The 20,555-nt window shown below is 40.2% G+C and overlaps 1 protein-coding gene across 4 annotated transcripts in view; it reads left to right on the top strand.

Moving 5' to 3' along the window:
* The first annotated feature begins 924 nt into the window (after nt 1-924).
* The window catches only part of diaph2 (diaphanous-related formin 2), a 705,669-nt gene continuing 686,038 nt past the window's right edge, over nt 925-20,555 (top strand). For all 4 annotated transcript variants that reach the window (XM_067996883.1, XM_067996882.1, XM_067996884.1 and 1 more), the window contains exon 1: nt 925-1,380. In XM_067996883.1, the coding sequence (XP_067852984.1) occupies nt 1,249-1,380 (132 nt within the window). In that variant the 5' untranslated portion in view covers nt 925-1,248. The remainder of the gene's footprint in view (nt 1,381-20,555) is intronic.

Genomic DNA, 20,555 nt, shown 5'->3' with positions numbered 1-20,555 from the left:
TAAACATTCACTCCCTCCACCACTGGCGCACCATGGCTGCAGTGTGTACCATCTACAAGTTGCACTGCAGCAACTCGCCAAGGTTTCTTTGATAGCACCTCCCAAACCCACTTCCTCTACCATCTGGAAGGACATGGGCAGCAGGCGCATGGGAACACCACCATCTGGACATTCTCCTCCAAGTCACACCATCCTGACTTGGAAATATACTGCCATTCCAAAATCCTGGAACTCCCTAACAGCACCATGGGAGTACCTTTACCACACGGACTGCAGCAGTTCAAGAAGGCTGCTCACCACCACCTTTTCAAGGTCAATTAGGGATGGGCAATAAATACTGGCCTTGCCAACGATGCCCACATCCCATGAACAAATTAAAAAATGGATACCATTCAGCCCATTCTGACTGTGCGGGCTCTTTGAAAGAGTTATTCAATTAGTCCCACACCCTGTTCTTTCCCATTGTCGGACAAACTTCTCCTCATATGTCCAATTCCCTTAAGTAAGTTACTATTGAATCTGCTTCCACCACCTTTTTAGCACACCTCTGTGCCGTAACATCAAAAAAAATTGTTGAGAGAGATTTCCCTCCCACGTCCCTGCCCACCAGTTTACTCCATTGGTGTGCAGGGGTCGCTCCTTGGAAGAGGGAGACCACCACTTAACCCCAGCTGGTGAATGAGCTGGAGAGGCACATGTTGCACCCATTCAGATCTACCGTGACGTCACCCCCGTCGCGAAGGCGGCGGGTGGCGTGATTGACGTCGGAATCAGCCAATCGGAGGACAGGCAGTGCCGCGCCGCTGAACGTGAGGGCGTGGCCTGGGGCGTGCGTCAGCGGCTCGCGCTGCGCCTGTCACGGAGAGGAAGCGGCCGTGGGTGTGGAGGAGGTGAGTGAGAAAACATTGACAGAGGGCGGAGGAGGGGGGAGGAGGGATCGGTGCCCTGGGCTGTGGGCAGAGGGCGCTGAACCCAGGGGGCTTGTCAACTGTTTCGTGCCAACGTTGATTTTTTAAAAAAAAACCGTTGTGTTTTTGCAGGAACGTCAACAGTGATCGTCCGTTTGGAGTAAAAAAACAGAGAGGGAAGAAGCGTTGGGCTGAGTGAGTGAGGGAGGGAGGGAGGGAGGACGGTCTGTGAGTGAAATGTTCCGCTGGGCCCCTGCCGCCCAGCAGGGACACCCATAGATAAACACTTCCAACCCACCTCAGGGGGAGGACGCCTGTCTCTCTTTCTCAGCCGGTGGACATGGAAGGGCAGCAGCAGCAGCAGCAGCCGCCGACAGGAAGCGAATCGCCGACCCGCAGCAGGGACAAACCCGACAGATCTTCCTCGAAGAAGAAACCTCCCGAAGATGACCCGAGAAACAAACCCAAGCTGGTGAGTATTTGCACACAGCTGGTTGTCGACAGGCTTGCATTACTTTTCTGTTGAAACAGTTAATTTTGTGTTGGGATTAATTAATAACCTGGTGTAAGTAAAATCAGATTAGGTTCATCCTGCTGTTTCAGGGCCTTTTGCTGCATGTGAAGTACACCAATGATATCCGTTGATCTTCCGAACACTTTTTTAAATCTTCAATTTAAAAAATATTATTTGCAGTCAAGTGCAGAATTGCACTGTACGTTGGTTTGCTAATCAGTTACACATGGTGTTTTCAAAGACACATGTTGCTAAACCAACGAGCAACACGTTGCACTTGTACCGTAAATTGTACATTCCAATCTTTCCCTTGTATGTGTACTTTGGATTAAAATTTGTTCGTTGGTAATGTATAAGTTTACACGATCTGCGTGTTTTTTTAAAAAAGATATATGATTTCCTGTAAATGTATACGGAGAAGGAAACATCTAATTTGAATTTATTCCCTGAAAAAAAGCTGCATTTACTTTGAATTGTGATGTGATACTGCACATCCAGTGTACAGCACCCATTTTCAAAAGTACTTGGGGAGAGCGGAAATAAACCTACGTGCCAGATTGTAAAAGTGGTAGATATAACTGATTTAAGTGATGTAAGAAAGAGTCACATTCACTTCTCTGTAATCAGTATTATCATTACTAAATTAAGTATCCAGCTGCTGATCATTTTAAAAGTAAATATGTATAATTTTTTAGAGGCACCAAAACTAACAATTATTTTGTGGTTAAACTTGTTTCCTGCACTTTCATCCCCAAATACTAAAAATATGTAAAGATTGCATCAGATGTTTTATTGATGTTCCGAAGTGGGCTTCTTGTATTTTACTTTGTAGTTTTGGCTTATTTCACACCTGTTGCCTGGGCTTTTGTATAATTGTTGTATATGCACAGTCATCATAGGAATTAGTAACTTCCAGTGAAGAATCACTAATGCCAAATGTAAACATTTCAATTTCAATATATAACACTGCTTTTAAAACTTCTTTCTTTTATTTTCTCTTCAGCATTATTTTTTTATATATCAATGCTTATTAAGATGGTTAGGATTGTCCAACTGGTGAAAACCTTTTTGGATGAGAGTCTGCATTCCAAATTTAAACCTCGGTTAGGGAGGACATTAGAGGAAAAAGAGGTGAAATGTGCCCAGTGGTCTATTTTCCTTTTATCATCAATGTATTAGTTGCGTTATTAGCAAAAACCTACACTTGGCAGCACCTTGTAGAGTTATGCATTCTATTGTGGCCTTTAAGTGAGTTACTCACTGGCATCCTTCTGAGCATTGATGTGTTGCATCTGGATTGCTCAGTGTGTCCAGTAAATATCAAAATAGTGGTACAGCTCTTCATGTGGCTTAGTCTGGCAACCCAAAATTCCGGAGATGCCAGTTGTGAACTATGTGATTAAACCATCCAAGGTATCCTTTTTGTTAATTTTTATACAGTTGACCTTCCAAGGAAATGAGCAAGACTAACAGAAGCAGTCTTTTCTTGAGTACGAGCTGTGACTCGATTAGCATGCTTGAAGAAACAGAGTACTCAGTGTTCTCATCCTATGATGGATTTTAAAGATTTTCATGAACTGAATTTTAGCTAGTTGAGTCTTGCAGTTGTCGATTCAGGACTTGTTTCATTCATCATTTTTCTCGAACATGCTAGTGTTTTTCAATTGTTACCTATTTAGAATGCTCAGTAACTGCAGATACCAAACGTCCCGGCACCCACTTTTTAACTTGTCTGTTAAAATTGGAGCCAAGTCAAAATTAATTTCTCGGCTTGAATATTAGAAATTCCAGACAATTTTAATGAAAATCAACTTTCTGTGACAAAACATAATTATTAGCCTCGCAACATTTAGATGTGGTGACTAAATAGTTCATATTGGGACCAGGTGCTAAGTATAAAAAAATGAACTTAGTCTTACACTTCTATCCCACATACAGTACTTTTAAATTTTTGTGGAAATTATTCCACTTGTTATTTTAATGTTTTAAATAAAATGTCTTGGTTCCTGATTTGGAATATTGGGATTTTTATAACTGAATTGAGGGCATGCCATAATGACAGTTATGTACTGATTCATCTTTGTAAACTCACCATTCTGCAGATGACTCAGATTGCTAGTGAAGTAAAACTGATCTCAACATTTTTTGCCTGTGTAAGACTTCATTAATGGGCAAATATAGCGGCCTATTACATATTTTAGATGCGGTTCCTTTTTTGTGGTTGCCATTATCTGAATTAAACATAATGCAGCAAATGTTGAGATCAGACTTCACTTATCATTTGTCAAGTCTATGGTATATACAAATGAATGGATGTATACACTTTTTTGCTTCTCCATTGAAATTAATGCCGCAACGTAATGTAAGTTTCACTATTGACACAAGGAGACATGGGTGCTCTGACGCTGCCTCTACTGGCATTCTGTGTTGTCGACTAAAAAAAGCTCACCCTCCATAAATGGAAGGAATTCCAGAAATTTTGGACTGAACACCAAATTGAGTTTTGATACTCTGCTTGTACTCATGTTCATTGAATTTCTGACATTTATTGAAAATATTTCATACTTTTTTTTATAAATCTAGAGTATGGACGTTGTCTTTCTTCAATAATGGTTCTCCGTGCTAAGTAGTCAAGACATTTTTCTGTCAGCTGAATTTGTAGAAAAATTGAAATCTGTGTAATGTGTAAATACATTCAAATGCCTTTTGCCTGCAGTTCAGTGGAGTAGTTTTGTGTGTTGATGTGGTCAGGTACAGTACAAAACAGTTTATTGCCAAGCTTCACAAATGGTCATATTCTGATGTACTTCACTACAATTGATCATGTAAACTCAGTGTGGCACAGAACTAGTAATACCACGTTTATACTGCGGCTCAATGTAACACTAGTGGGTTTAATATTGGTTTCAGCCAGGCAGTACCCTGTTGTACAGTCTGTCTGGATCTCAGGAGGGAATTCTGTACAACCATGCAGCACTTCTCTCCCAGCAGGTAAAATTTCAATGTTTGGACAGCACTGGTGGCAGTGGCTGCAGTAGCTAAACACTTAAATTAACTCCAGGTATGTTTTTAAAAAGTACTGAAGAGGTCTTGAGCACTTTCTAAACTTGGTCTGATGCTCCACGAAGTCCTGGTATCATTCTAGTAAACCTACGCTGCACTCCCTCCAAGGCCAATATGTCCTTCCGAAGGTGCGGTGCCCAGAACTGCTCACAGTACTCCAGGTGTGGTCTAACCAGGGTTTTGTATAGCTGCAGCATAACTTCTGCCCCCTTGTACTCCAGTCCTCTAGATATAAAGGCCAGCATTCCATTAGCCGCCTTGATTATTTTCTGCACCTGTTCATGAAGCTTCAATGATCTATGTACCTGAACCCCTAAGTCCCTTTGGACATCCACTGTTTTTAACTTTTTTCCATTTAGAAAGTACCCTGTTCTATCCTTTTTTGATCCAAAGTGGATGACCTCACATTTGTCTACATTGAATTCCATTTGCCACAGTTTTGCCCATTCACCTAATCTATCAATATCGCTTTGTAATTTTATGTTTTCATCTACACTGCTTACAATGCCACCAATCTTGTTAATGTTGATGTGAAGTGGAAGTAGCTTTATAGTGATGTTACAACTTGTATTGCATCCTCATGTATGCTTTTAATTAAGTTACAATTATACTACCACTTTTGTATCCATCCAGAACGGTTTCTGTTACACGACGCAAAAATAGTAATATGATTCATAAGTTAGAATCACAGAACGGTTACAGCACGGAAGGAGGCCATTCGTCCTGTTGAGTCCATGCCGGCTCTCTGCAAGAGCAATCCAGCTAGTCCCACTCCCCCTGTAGCCCTGCAAATGTTTTCCCTTCAAGTACTTATCCAGTTCCCTTTTGAAAGCCAAGATTGAATCTGCCTCCACCACCCCTTCAGGCAGTGCATTCAAGATCATAACCACTCACTGCGTTTAAAAAAAAAGTTTTTCCTCATGTTGCCTTTGGTTCTTTTGCCAATCATCTTAAACCTGTGTCCTCTGGTTCTTCACCCTTCTGCCAATGGGAACAATTTCTCTCTATCTACTGTCTAGACTCTTCATGATTTTGAATACCTCCATCAAATCTATGCTGGCTTTCCTTAATTAATCCACACTTGCCCAAGTAACTATTAATTTTGTCCCAGATCATTGTTTCTAACAGCTTCCCCACTACCGAGGTTAAACTGACTGGCCTGTAGTTGCTGTGTTTATTCTTGCACCCTTTTTGAACAAGGGTATAACATTTGTAATTCTCCAGTCCTCTGGCACCACTCCTGTATCTAAGGATGATTGGAAGTTTATGGCCAGCACCTCCGCAATTTTCACCCTTACTTCCCTCAGCAACCTAGGATGCGTCCTGCCGGCCCAAATGACTTCTCTACTTTAAATACAGTCAGCCTCTCTAGTACCACCTCTTTATCAATTTTTAGCCCACCCAGTATCTCAACTACCTCTTCGCTTACTGTGACTTTGTCAGCATCTTCTTCCTTGGTAAAGACAGATGCAAAGTACTCATTTAATACCTCAGCTGTCTCCTCTGCCTCCATGCGTAGATCTCCTTTTTGGTTCCTAATTGGTCCCACCCCTCCTCCTACTACCCGTTTACTGTTTACATGCCTGTAGAAGACTTTTGGATTCCCTTTTATGTTAGCCGTCAGTCTATCCTCATACTCTCTTTGCCCCTCTTATTTCCTTTTTCACTTTCCCCTCTGAACTTTCCATATTTAGCCTGGTTCTCACTTGTATTATCAACCTGATATCTGTCAGACGCCCCTTTTTCCTGCTTCATCTTACTCTCTATCCCTTTTGTCATCCAGGGAGCTCTGGTTTTAGTTGCCCTACCTTTCCCCCTTGTGGCAATGTATCTAGACTACCCAAACCATCTCTTCTTTATAGGCCGACCAATTCTGTTCAATTTTGCCTGCCAACCTTTGATACTAATTCACCCAGGCCAGATCTGTTCTCATCCCATTGAAATTTGCCCTCCTCCAATTGAGTATTTTTATCTTCGAGTTGTCCTTGTCCTTTTCCATAGCTAATCTAAACCTTTATCATGCAATGATTGCTGTTCCCTAAATATTCCCCCACTGATAATTGCTCCACTTGGTCTACCTCATTTCCCAGAACCAGATCCAGCAATGTCTCCTTCCTCATTGGGCCGGAAATGTACTGGTCAAGAAAGTTCTCCTGAACACACTTCAAAAATTCTGCCTCCTCTTTGTGCCTTTACTATCCCGGTCTATATTAGGATAGTTGAAGTCCCCCATTATCACTACTCTATGGTTCTTACACATCTCTGTAATTTCCCTGCAAATTTGCTTCTCCATATCCTTCCCACTAGCTGGTGGCATATAGAATACCCCTAGTGGTGTAATAGCACCTCTGATGTTTCTTAACTCTAACCAAATAGATTCTGCCCTTGACCCCTCCAGGACATCCCCTCTCTGCAGCACTGCAATATTCTCCTTAATCAATACTGCCACCCACTCCCTCTTCTTTCCTTCCCTATCTTTCTTGAACACCTTGTATCCAGGAATATTTAGTACCCAACCCTGCCCTTTTTTGAGCCAGGTCTCTGTTATCACCACAACTTCGTATTCCCATGTGGCTAATTGCACCTGCTGCTCACCAACCTTGTTTACTATGCTTTGTGCATTTGTACACATGCACTGTAAACCTACCTTAGACCTTGTATTCTCTCTTAGTCTGACCATATCTAATACCGTACTATTTCTTACTCTAGTGCTACCTGTCTCTCCTAATCCTTTAAGCGCCTTGTTTCTCCTTTCCAATGCTACATCCAGGTGCCCGATCCCCTGTAAAATTAGCTTAAACCCCCCCCCCCCCCCCCCCCCCCCCCCCATCGAACTAGTGAACCTCCCTGCAAGGACATTGGCCCCAGCTCTGTTGAGGTACAACTCATCCAGCCTGTACAGGTCCCACTTCCCCCAGAACTGGATCCAGTGCCCTAGGAATCTAAAGCCCTCCCTCTTGCACCATCTCTCCAGCCACGCATTCACCTGCCCTATCCTCCTATTTCTATACTCACTAGCACATGGCACCGGGAGTAATCCGGAGATTACTCCCTTTTGAGATCCTGCTTATTAACCTCTTTCCTAATTCCCCAAACTCATCCTGCAGGACCCCAGCCCGCTTTCTCCCTATATTGTTGGTACTGATATGGACCAAGACCTCTGGCTGTTCATCCTCTCCCTCCAGAATGTTCTGCAGCCGCTCAGTGACATCCTTGACCCTGGCACCAGGGAGGCAACATACCATCCTGGAATCACGTCTGCGGCCGCAGAAAAGCCTGTCTGTTCCCCTAACTGTTGGTTCCCCTAATTATAGAATGCTGCATTTCACAATAAATTTGTCTGTCCAGATGCTTGATGGAGTTCAGGTTTAGAGAGTAATTTACAGTTGTCCCCCATGGAGTCTGGTTGTGCTCCAGAACAAGATTTACTACTTTCTCTGGGCATTTGAACTGATTTCAAACCTGCCTTGTGTATTATGCATGTGTGTGTCATATCATGTGCCTCATCTACTTGACATCCATGATACATGCATGATCTGGATTCTGCTTTCCTAGCTCTTTCAAAAAAAAATGCAACAGAACTTAATGGTAGTAAAGGCTTAGGTTCTGTTTCATGCTTCCTTGGACAGCTTAATAGAGTCCCATAATGTGTTTTGTTGGGGAACCACTGAAGAAAACTTTGGTCTATTGCCGTGCAGTCAAATACGAGCTGCTTTCTAACCAACGTAAGAAGTACTTTGGCCTTGCTCGAGGGTTAGAAGCAATGATAATACAATAATGAGTTCCTCTGAGAATCTAATAGACTAGATATATTTGAAATAAAATCTGTAACACGCCTCATGCTAACATTTGTTCTACAAGTATAGATATATAAACTTTTTTTTTCCACAGCTGCTTTATTTTACATTTTGCTTGGTGATGGCACTTGACCATTCAGGGGTTTTCAGCTTTAAAACCATACAAATCTAACTTTGAGACCAGAAACACTCTGCTGCACCACTGTGAATTCAAGTTATTTCTTCAAGTGGAACTGACTAACTTTTATGTATTTTTATTTCATAGAAATAGAGGTGATATCTTCACATTAAGCAGCATTCCAGTGATTTTGAGATAACATCTGTGTACACCAAATGTTCCAATATTTGCATGCTAAGTAAATTGATTGAAAATTCATTTTTTGTTGAGGCTATATTTTAGGTACACAACCGGAACATTTTATAATTTCCATTTTTGTAACATTAAATTGTAATGCTGTCTTCTCTACTTGCGGCATTTCACATTTTAAATTAAGTTCAGGATTAGCAAATTTGCTTTGAAGCCAGGTTTTTCTGAGTTTGACATTAGTGGGTATGTGTAAAAAAAAATGGCTTTGGCAACATGCTGCTCAATACATCCCCCGTTCAATGTTTCTTTGGACAGAATTTGCGATTTTGGGAGTAATGGAAGAGAACCATTGTGTCACACATTATTGTATGGGGATCTTGCATGTTAAATATTCCATTGTGTATTTTGAAGGGTCAGTCTGCTGACATTATGTTGGCTCTGGGTAGACACCATGCTCGTTTTGTGTGGTTGCATCACATTAGAAAAATAGATTTCCCAATTAGAGTAGGAAATGTACTTCTGGAATGTCCTTTGTGTTGTGAATAATAGTGGTGTGCTTCCTGCATAAAAAATGGACAAAGTGATGAAACTCCAGTTGTGGTCAGTGTTGAAAGGCTGCACTTAGCAATTGTCTTATCAGTTCCCATGTTTTATAGAAAATGTACAAAAGTTCTACTTCTACTTATTTTCTCTATGTGCTCATGAGGAATGCCCAAAGATTAATTTTAGAACAATTGTCAGAAATTAAAGCAGTGCCAAGAAAATAGGATTTGCCCTCCTGACCTGAATTGTAATTTTCAGCATGCCACAAAAACTACAGAACAGTATATTGGTACCAACAATTAACTCATTTATGCTTATAAATGATACGGAATGCCAAAAATTAATTATTTTTATGTAAGTTAATTTAATGTTTATAGTATTCTGAAAAAGTTTTCCAACAATATGTTACAAATGAATAGGTAAGTGATTTATAATAGATTTAATTTATGATAGACAGAAAATTACAGCTCTTGTGAATATATAAGATTATATCATCAAAAGAAGAATTTTTTTAAACTGCAGCTGAAAGGTTATTAACATTGTTGTAAAATTGTCTAGTTTTTGTATTATAACTTCCTATCATTAAATCGTTGGCAGATCTTGGGGACATTAAACTGCCAAATGTGCATCTGTGCTGTTTCCAGTTGGCAGTAGCTGACAAGTGAAGGGTTAACTGCATTGTCTGAGTAGAATTTATCTTCCTTGGGTTGACCTAGTCAGAATAGAATAAGCTTTACTTTGTGAAACAGCTAATGTTTGAGAGTTTTCCAGCTTTTTATTGTTTTCAATTAAACTTTTTAATACTTCAGAATCTTTAAAAAATATTCTTGATAATTTGCAACAGCAATCCACTGTTTCCTTTTTTTTTACATTGGCCTATTTCACTCCTTTTAATTTAATTAATTGAGGTAGTACAGATTTTATTTGGCGTATTAAATTATGTACTGCATTTCTAGTTTGTAATTTCTTTACGCAGAGAGTGGTTAGAATGTGGATCTCGCTACCCCAAGGAGTAGTTGATGCGAATAGCATAGATACATTTAAGGGGAAGCTAGATAAACACATGGGGGAGAAAGGAATAGAAGATTATGCTGATAGGATTTGATGAAGAGGGTTGGGAGAAGGCTCACGTGGAGCATAAACACCAACATGGACCAACTGGGCCAAATTCCTGTTTCTGTGCTGTACGTTCTATGTAAGTTACATGATTACAGCAATCACATGTATGTGAATAACTCTTGCCTTCAAGAAAAAGGTTCATCGCTACTCTATTAAAACACCAGGCAAATAATATTTTTATATCTTGATATTTTATATCTTGATTTCAGCAGAACCTGCACGGTGCTAATGTCTTTTACAATTTGCAGCTGTTATCATACAAAAGGGGGAACAAGAAAGATACACATTTATACAGAGACCCAATGCTAGTTTTTGTGCTTGCATTGCATGTGATTTATGAATCTACCTTTATAGTTAGAACTAGTCTGTCGCTAGTTTGCTCGTTGCTCACTCTGGCAAATATTTTAATTTGGATGCAAGTCTATTCTGACAGTATTAATCTTTCATCTAGTGATGCTATGCTAAGAACCTTCGAATCCCAGTTTGATGGAAGCTTAAACTGTGATACCCCAGTGGTTCAGTTTCATTCAAGCCTCGCCAAATTACTTGATCAGAAGATAGGACATTTATCTCCTGCAATGTACCACATCTCCTTTGGAGAATGAAGAGGGGTAAAAAAAAAATCATAATCCAATGCATTCGTGTAATAATTCAAGTAGCACTAGTTTACGTTTATTTTGAGTGAATGCAGTGATCATCAAAATTGAAGACGTCTTTGTTAGGGAAGAGAACATTTTCTGCTTTGGTATCCAGTATCAACATTGTAAACTCCAAGGGCAGAGGTTTAATGCAGGTTGAAATTTTGCACCAAAATGTTTTAACCCGACCTCAGATGAGTACCCCTCAAACTGTGCGAGTGTGTTGTTTATTTACCACACTGGTGTATTCTTGAAGCTCCTCAGCATAATTGCCAAATTAGTGGTTTAGTGACTGAGGGGTTGATTGACACTGCACAAACCTATTTTGCTTTGGACTTTTGTAGCCATCTGTACTTGTTTTGCGCTGTAATCTCAGATGTGAGAAGACGTTTGCCACAGTTTGGTATTAATTTCCCTGGACATAGAAAATGTGCTTCTCCAGTAGTTCTAATGTCAATCACATTGAGTTTTTTCCCCCCTTCACAACTAACTTATTGTATCACAGTATGTGTTTTTCGGAATCCTGAACTTCATACTTAAAGAACAATTTGGTTGTTGAAAGGATAGTTGTTGGCATCGCTCTATTACAACATTGACATAAGGGGCATTAGCACTGACTTTCCTCACTTAATTTTTCTGCATTGATGTTAGGGGGAACTCAAACAGGCCAAGTGGATGTGGTACTAGGTTTATGGCAAATAGAAGGATGTTGTCTATGTATGAACTGATCTTGTGCTTTTCCACCCTACTACGAAACCCTTGGGCAGCTCAAAGGCGATAGATGATAACCTTGTTTGGTGCAAACATAATAAACGTGGTTCTGTTTGTGGAAACTGTTGAAGGCTTACTGTATGGGATGGAAATTCTCTTTAGAAAGCAAGAATATAGACTGGAATATTTATATATGAAGTAGCTATGGCCTTTCCCACACCAAGTAAGACAGCTATTGCTAATGAGCTAAGTATATAATTTTCAGATTGAGGAGAACCTACTATAAATGAAATTCATTTAGTCTATGTGCCCCCCAAAAAAATCTCCCATTCCAGCCTTCTGACCAAAATTTTGATTAGCACCTTTAAGTCATGTTGAAGTATTTGTCTGCAGTTGTTGCACTTCAATAAATCCTGATCCCTGTCATGTAGGAGGGTAATGAATGTAGTAGACATGGTTCCAGTTACTTACCTGCCTTTTATCTCCTGGTAACTTTGGCATCAGCAGTAATGGAGTCATTCAATTCTGTTAGTTGGTCAAAATTCTTTTGGGAAGTTATCCCTTATATGCAACTTCCCAAGCAAGAGTTGCAAATTGACTTGTTGAATCTCTTCCATTTCAGTGGATTGATGAAGTTTTCTGTGAAGGTTTGAGCCTGGGGATGGGGGGGATCATCCATCACCTCATCTGCCATTGATACTCAAATGTTGAGAATTGCTAACAAGGTTTGTTAAACTCAGCATTAATGTAGTTCAAAATATCATTCAGTGCTGCTGATGGTAGCATTGTCTATTTTTACAGGTAGCTTGCAAAGTAGCTTCTTTCCATTTGCCTACTACGTAATAGACTTCTTGAGCAAAACTCCACCTTCTGAATTGTTAATCAACACTGTTCGGGTTATAGTGCAGACCAAATGATGTTGTTCAATCAATGTTGTGAATATAACATTCCCATTCATAAACTTGCATTGTTTGGGAGATAATTCTGAATCATCATCTCTGCACTGCATGGGCTAGTTCACTTTAGACCCTGGTGGATGTTGTTTAAACTTTATCTCATAATACATTAATCATTGCATGGAGCCAGTATTTAAGATGGCAATGAAGTCAAAAATAACTGGAAAACAATAATGTACCCCGGAGTAAACTAAGATTTTTGGCGAGAGCAGTTTCTCTGATCGTTGCAGCTTTTGTAAAAGATACCTTGTTAAGAATGTCAAAATGCTTGTTTTGTTGAGATAGTTATACATCAAAAGTTATTTGAAAATATATTTTGATGGCTTTGCTTAATTTTATTGAATTGAGCCTTGTGCCTCAAGTGGAATTGGTCAAACTTCTAAAACTATCCCTGCTTAATTTTGTTACTTTAGAATTGATCTGTGTAACATTTTCAGTGTTTATATGGTACTATTTTTATCGTAATTACGTAGTCAGTTTAGAATCATATAAGTTTACAATAAAGAAGGAGACTATATGGCCCATTATGTCTGCAGCCTCTTTGCTAGAGCAATCCAAAACTAAGACCACTGGCCCACTCTTTCTTCATAGCACTCTACTGCTTTGAAAATCGTTATGGCCACCATCCTGTTTCTTCAGTCAGCTAACTGCATGTAGGTAACAAATACCATTTATAATGTAACTAATTTATAAACACTTAAATTAACAAAACAAAAAGTTGGAAATGGGTGCGACAGGTGTTGATGATGTGAAATATGTAGTATGAGTTTTCCAGTCGTGAATATTTCATTGGATTGTGCTCACCTATATTTGTGGACATGTTCAGTGCCAGCGGCAGGCCATGGGGAGCGGATGGAATAGCTAGCTGCTTGACTTTCCACTCTTACCTACTGGAGTTATGCTGGGAAACCAAAAGATTTTGTGTTTCATTTCTAATACCAATTTATTAAAGCTGGCAGGATTTAAAAAAAAAACTGCTTTGAGGCTATCATTGACTGTGGTCTTTGGCATAGAACGAATCATCTTTTACAGGAAATTGGCACAAACTACGGAAATGACATAATTTGAATATGCAGCAATATGATACACTGAAATATTCACTGCACTGTTGATATAGTAGATTATTTCACTGGAGCACTGAACCTGGAATCCTGTTTTGTATAACTACATCCTTTTTAAAACCACAGTATGATTTGAAATTTATATCGGTGATTATTTTTATAATATATTTTCCCTCCTTTCTAATGGATGTTGGTTTCTTTAGCGTTGTGTTTAATTGGTCAGTTTCTATCTAGAAACGTCATATCTCCAAAGCAGTTATTTTTAATGCCTCCTTAGGTTGCATTTCCATCCTCATGATTATTGCAGTGCCCCAAACCCAATTGCTGCAGCAAGACCAGTCAAATTTTGGACTAATGTTGATACTGCAGCAATTTCACTATAATAAATACGTTAAAATACTTCCTCAATCTAATAAATCTTTTTCAAATATTGTATACAAACAGTGCTAAACTGGTGGCTTTTTTGTGCAAAGTACCAATATTGGATGGTCTTCAACTAGAGATTGAACTATTACTCTGAACTTCCCAAGTGCCCATGCACCTTTCTTAAGGACTTGTATGCCTCACGCACTGTGCATAAATATCCATGGAATTAAGCACTATTTGTGTGAGCATAGGAATTGGAGTAGGCCATTCAGGCCCATGAGACTGTTCTGCCATTCAATTCGGTCATGGCTGATCTGTGTCTCAACTTCATTTATCCACCTTTGTCTCAGTCAGTCATATTGGACTGCACTTTCATGGGCCACTGTTCCAGTGGAGCTTTGTTATATTTTACATTCAAGATTGATTTCAGTGGTTTTCTCAGTTTTTCAGTAGTATGGTTAAAAAGATTTACAAGGATGATACCAGAACTGAGTGGTTATAACTATCGGGAAAGATTGAGCAGGCTGGGGTTCTTTTCTCTAGAAATGAGAATGATGAAGGGGTGATCTGATTGAGGTCTTTAAGATTGTGAAAGGGTTTGATAGGGTAGACATAGAGAAGATGCTTCCACTTCTGGGGGAGACCAAAAGTAGGGGTCATAAGTATAAGATAGTCACTAATAAATCCAATAGGGAATTCAGGCAAAACTTCTTTACCCAGAGAGTGGTTGGAATGTGGAACTTGCTACCACAAGGAGTAGTTGAGGCGAATAACGTGGATGCATTTAAGGGGAAGCTAGATAAACACATGAGGGAGAAAGGAATAGAAGGAAATGCTGATAAGGTTAGATGAAGAGAGGTGGGAGGATGCTCATGTGGAGCATAAACACCGACATGCACCAGATGGGCCGGTTGGCCTGTTTCTGTGCCCTACAGTCCATGTAATACTCTATATAAAGTGTCCATGCAAGACTCTTGCTCTCTTATTCTGGTTTGTGAGTTTAAATGGCAAGACATGTGGGAATGTTAGAGTTTTGCATAGAGCACCAAATATACTAGGCTGGGTTTTCAGACTGGGGGCATCGCAGTGGAACCTCTGCTTAGACAGACAGATGAATCTCTTGGGGAGGGAGGGGCCAGAGGGCAGTATTGGTTTTTCCCTCTCCCTTTTGGTGAGGCTGTCTGAAACAGTGAGAAACAGATTATTTATCTTAGTCTTCCTGACTGACAAGAAAGACTGAGACTTGAGGCCTAGGTGTGAACATGTTACCCCTGTAATGAAGGATGCCAGATGTTGGTTAGCTAACTTGTAAGTGAATTTAGCCTATAATAGTGATGGAGTCATGTATTTTGTTGTTTATTGGTACAAGGAATGATAGGAATTGCTTGAATCTCATTGTGAAAACTGTATTCTGTTCCATCATAGGTTTCATGTAAAACAAACTAGATTGTTAGTTTATAATCATGCTCCATCTCACTAGAGTGCTTTTCAGTATGCCTTCTGGTAAGACAGGAAAACCTACGTGGCCACATGTGCAAGATCACAGTATCTGGGACACGTAACAAGAGGTCTATGTTGATTGTTCAGCCAGATATTGGGCAGTAAAAGGCTGCAAGATCCACTTATAGGAGTGACCAGTGAAGCCCAGCTTGAAAGAATATCTACATATATCTGTGAAATTAAACAGTGACTGAGTTTCAGGCATTGTGAGTAATTGGTCATATTTCATCTGATTGAGTGGCCTCTCAGATTGTTGCCTAAGGTGCTTTTGCAGTTTTACCTGAATCAACAAATTGTGATTCTAGATTTCATTTATTTTCATTTGGTTTTTGTTCATTTGAAGACTTCAAGCACATAAAGCCATTAAAAAAAAATCCTTTGCTCATCAGGTGAGGTGTTAGTGCTAGGGAATGAATCACTTTGTCAGCTGGCTTGGTTGGTAGTGCACTGTCTTGTGGATCCATGTCCCACTAAAGATTTGAGTACGTAATCTACAATGATACCAAAGCAATACTGAAGGGATACTGCATTGTCGGAGGTGCCGTCTTTTGGATGAGACGATATCTGCCTGCTTAGATGGGTGCAAAAGATTTGTATCATTATTCAAAGAAGAATAAAGTTCTCCTGATATCTTGGCCAACAACAAGTCCTGCCTCAGCCAACAACACCAAAAACAGATCACATGGTCATTCATTTGCTCTTTGTCATACCTTGCTGTGTGCATGTTGGATGCTGCACTTGCCTACATAAGAGTAAATGTATTTCAAAAATAATCAGTTGGTTGTAAAGTACATTGGGAACGTCCTGATGATATGAAAGACATGCTTTAAATGCATTTTTCTCCTTACTTTAATTTCAGGCAACAAATGTCAGTATAAAATACTCAAGTCAAGTATAGCACAACTACAAGCAGAATAAAGCTCTTTCTGCTCTGCCCAACAATAGGCCTTGGCTGCAACCTGAAAAGAGCACCTCATACTGCATCAATGTGGAACTTTTTCTGTTTCCTATACCCACGTACCATCCTTATGCCTGTCTGAGTGACATCATCAACTGGGACAATTTTGTGGCCAAGTCCACTAGCAACTGGATTAACACAGTCCAAGCTCATTTTGAATAGAACCCTTACAGCATGTCGACTGAGGAGACTTTAATTCTATCAGTCTGTGATTCTGGATTTTCCTTCTCCTCCCCATAAATCTCAAAATGAAGGAGTAATGACATCGACACTTGGCTATCTTCAGCAATGTATGTAGATTGAACTAGAGCTTTTATGAAATTGAATCAATTGGATTTTTTTTTTAAAGATCCACAATACTGGACACTCCAAGAACCAAACATATCTTGTAGAATGAATTGTGTACTAGTAACACGTTGCTGGAAAGAATCAGCCCAGTTTGGTGATGGCTCAAGCTACATGCTGACTTAAACAAGTTTCAGTTGGTAGTAATGACTCGCTTTGAGTAATCAGCAATCTTAAACTAAGCTCAATGGCTTGGATCAATCCAGAGATGATTCTTTTTGTCGTGCCTGAATGACAGATACAACTGCAAGAGTTATTATTGTCTCCCTGCCCTCCGCCCCCCTCCCCCCAGCTCCTCTTGTCTGTCTGTCACTACTTCATCAGTTTCCAGTATTGTGTGGAAGCTGAAATTGGTATCAACCAGGATCTTAATACTGATGGGAATCAACAATATGCTAGTTGTAAAATGCTGTGTGTTGTATACGTGGGAAATTGTGATGATCTCAAACACAATTTCCCTGTTTTATCATCTCTCCTTAAAGTGACGACTAAAGCTGGTGTATGATTACATGGGTGTTAGCAGCCCTATCATAGCTTGCCCAAGTACCTGCTTTTCATCAGGGCTTAGGTAGTGAGTATTAGAACATAGATAGTTGAAGGCTACTTGGACCCATCTTAGCTCATCCATCCAGAAAACCTGTACAGTCACCCATTGCAGCATCCAAATGTTTTTGCCTGCTGGGAAGTCCATTCCATGTGCTCATCATTGTGTGAAGAGGAATTTTGTGTTGTCAGTCTTAAGTTTGGTTTTTACTATTTTGCACTTGTAGCCTTGTCCTATTATTGTTTAGTTTGAAATAGAATTTTGCTTTCTCTGTACCATTTACTATCTTCTATACTTGTGAGGTCATCTCTCCACTACTGTCTTTCAGGACTGAAAACCCAAGTTTTTCACGTCTTCCCTCATATGTCATTCTCCGATGCTTGGGATTATTTGTCGGCTTAAATGTCTGCTTTGGACACAGGACCCCAGCTGTGGACTAATCTGAATATGAGTTAGTTTTTACTAAGCTGAGAAATGATTTAGCAAAAATGGACTGGAAACAGCTACTTGAAGGTAAATCAGTGTCAGAGCAGTGGGAGGCATTCGAGGGGGAGATTCAAGGGGTTCAGAGTAAACATGTTTCCACAAAGGAAAAGGGTGGGACTGTCAAATCTAGAGCCTCCTGGATGACCTGGAGTATACAGGGTAAGATAAGGCAAAAAAGGAAGCTTATGTCAGACACTAAGAGCTCAATACTTCAGAAAGCCTAGAGGAGTATAGGAAGTGCAAAGGTGAAATTAAAAAGGAAATTACGAAAGCAAAGAGAGGGCATGCAAAAATACTGGCAAGTAAAATTTAAGGAAAACCTAAAAATGTTCTATAAATACATAAAGAGCAAGAGAATAACTAAGGAAAGAGTAGGGCCTATTAGGTTACCTTTTTGGACACCATGTGGAGGCGGAAGATGTGGGTACGGTTCTTAATGAATACTTTGCATAGTCCTCCTCTTTTGTGAAGATAGACGCAAAGATTGCAGTTGAGCAGGAGGAGGAGGAAATATTGGATGGGATAAACATAATGAGGGAGGAAGTATTAAGGGGTTTCGCATCTTTTGAAAGTAGATAAATCACCGGGCCCAGATGAAATGTATCCTAGGTTGCTGAGAAGCAAGGGAGGAAATAGCGGAGCCTCTGACCATCATTTTCCAATCCTCACTGGATACAGGCATGGTGCTGGAGGATTGGAGGACTGCTAACGTTGTACCGTTGTTTAAAAAGGGAGAAAGAGATAGATCAAGTAATTATAGGCCAGTCAGCCTAACCTCGGTGGTGGGCAAATTATTGGAATCGATTCTGAGGGACAGCATAAATCATTTAGAAAGGCATGGGTTAATCCAGGACAGTCAGCATGGATTTCCAAAGGAAGGTCGTGTCTGACTAACTTGATTGAATTTTTTTGAGGCGATAACAAGGAGGGTCGATGAAGGTAACGCGTTTGAAGCAGTGTACATTGATTTTAGCAAGGCTTTTGACTAGGTCCCACATGGTAGACTAGTCAAAAACATGAAAGCCCATGGGATCCAAGGGAAAGTGACTAGTTGGATCCAGAATAGGTTCAGTGGCAGGGAGCAAAGGGTAATGGTTGACAGGTGTTTTTGCGACTGGAAGGCTGTTTCTCGTGAGGTCCCACAAGGCTCAGTACTTGGTCCCTTGCTTTTTGTGGTATATATTAATGATTTGGACTTGAATGTGGGGGGTTTGATGAAGAAGTTTGCAGATGATACAAAAATTGGCCATATGGTTGATAGTGAGGAGAAAAGCTGTAGACTGCAGGAAGATATCAATGGACTGATCAGGTGAGCAGAGAAGTGGCAAATGGAATTCAATCCAGAGAAGCGTGAGGTAATGCATTTGGGGAGGGCAAACATGGCAAGGGAATACACAATAAATGGGAGAATACTGAGAGGTGTAGAGGAACAAAGGGACCTTGGAGTGCATATCCACAGATCCCTGAAGGTAGCAGGACAGGTAGATAGACAGGTTAAAAAGGCATATGGGATATTTTCCTTTATTAGGTGAGGCAAAGAATACAAGAGCAGGGAGGCTATACTAGAACTGTATAAAACATTGGTTGGGCCACAGCTTGAGTACTGCATACAGTTCTGGTCACCACATTACAGGAAAGATGTGATTGCACCAGAGAGGGTACAGAGGAGATTTAGAAGGATGTTGCCAGGGCTGGAGAATTTTAGTTACGAGAAAGGATTGGCTAGGCTGGGGTTGTTTTCTTTGGAACAAAGAGGGTGAGGGGAGATTTAATTGAGGTATATAAAATTATGACGGGACTAGATAGAGTGAATAAGGAGGACCTATTTCCCTTAGCAGAGGGGTCAGTGACCAGGGGGGTAGATTTAAAGTTAATTGGTAGAAGGATTAGAGAGGGGCTGAGGAGAAATTATTTCACCCATAGGTTGTTTGGGGGTCTGGAACTCACTGCCTGAAAGAGTGGTAGAGGCAGAAAACCTCAACTCATTTAAAAAGTACTTGGATATGCACTTGAAGTGCTGTAACCTTCTGGGCTGCGGACCAAGTACTGGAAAGTGGGATTAAGCTGGATAGCTCTTTTTCGGCCAGCACGGATATGATGGGCCGAATGGCCTCCTTCTGTGCTGTAACTTTCTATGATTCTATGAAGTCCTCTGACTTTTGTGCTGTACTGTTACAGGTATCTAGTTCAACATTCAACTTGCCTTGTCGATAGCTGCTGCTTTAACATTGAATGTGTTGCGTTGAGTCTTCTCAAAAGGCCAAGATCTCTTTTAATTTTATCCTTAGCTATTGTTCATGGCTACTTATGTCAGTCATATTTCTTCTGTGCAGTCCTTAAACTGATCCATATTAAATTTCATTTGATTTACTATGGCCATTTACATATTTTATTCGGCTCATTTTGAAGTGCCTGAGCTGCCTGCTCAGATTTAATTGGCAGTCTTAATTTAGGATCATCTGCAAATTTGACTAAATTGTTTTGAGTTTCTGAATCCTAGATATATATAAATGGGTTGTAGCCAAACCAGCACTTCTCTCTGAATGTTCCTGTGTGTGTTTTCCCGCAGAAGCTGCTGGAAAGTTATCAGGAACCCTGGCTGATATTACCCTCCTGCTCCCCACCTCCCCCCACCCCTCACCCCCCAGTCTAGTTTGGGGTGCTGAAGACAAATGCATCTTTTTTAAAAAAAAAATTGCAAAGCAGAGGATACTTCTGCAAGGTCCTTGTATCTGCCAT

Source organism: Heptranchias perlo, chromosome 15 (genome assembly GCF_035084215.1).
Source record: "Heptranchias perlo isolate sHepPer1 chromosome 15, sHepPer1.hap1, whole genome shotgun sequence".
Lineage (NCBI taxonomy): Eukaryota > Metazoa > Chordata > Chondrichthyes > Hexanchiformes > Hexanchidae > Heptranchias > Heptranchias perlo.
The sequence above is the reverse complement of the archived record's forward strand: the minus strand, read 5'-3'. Positions and strand labels throughout refer to the sequence as shown.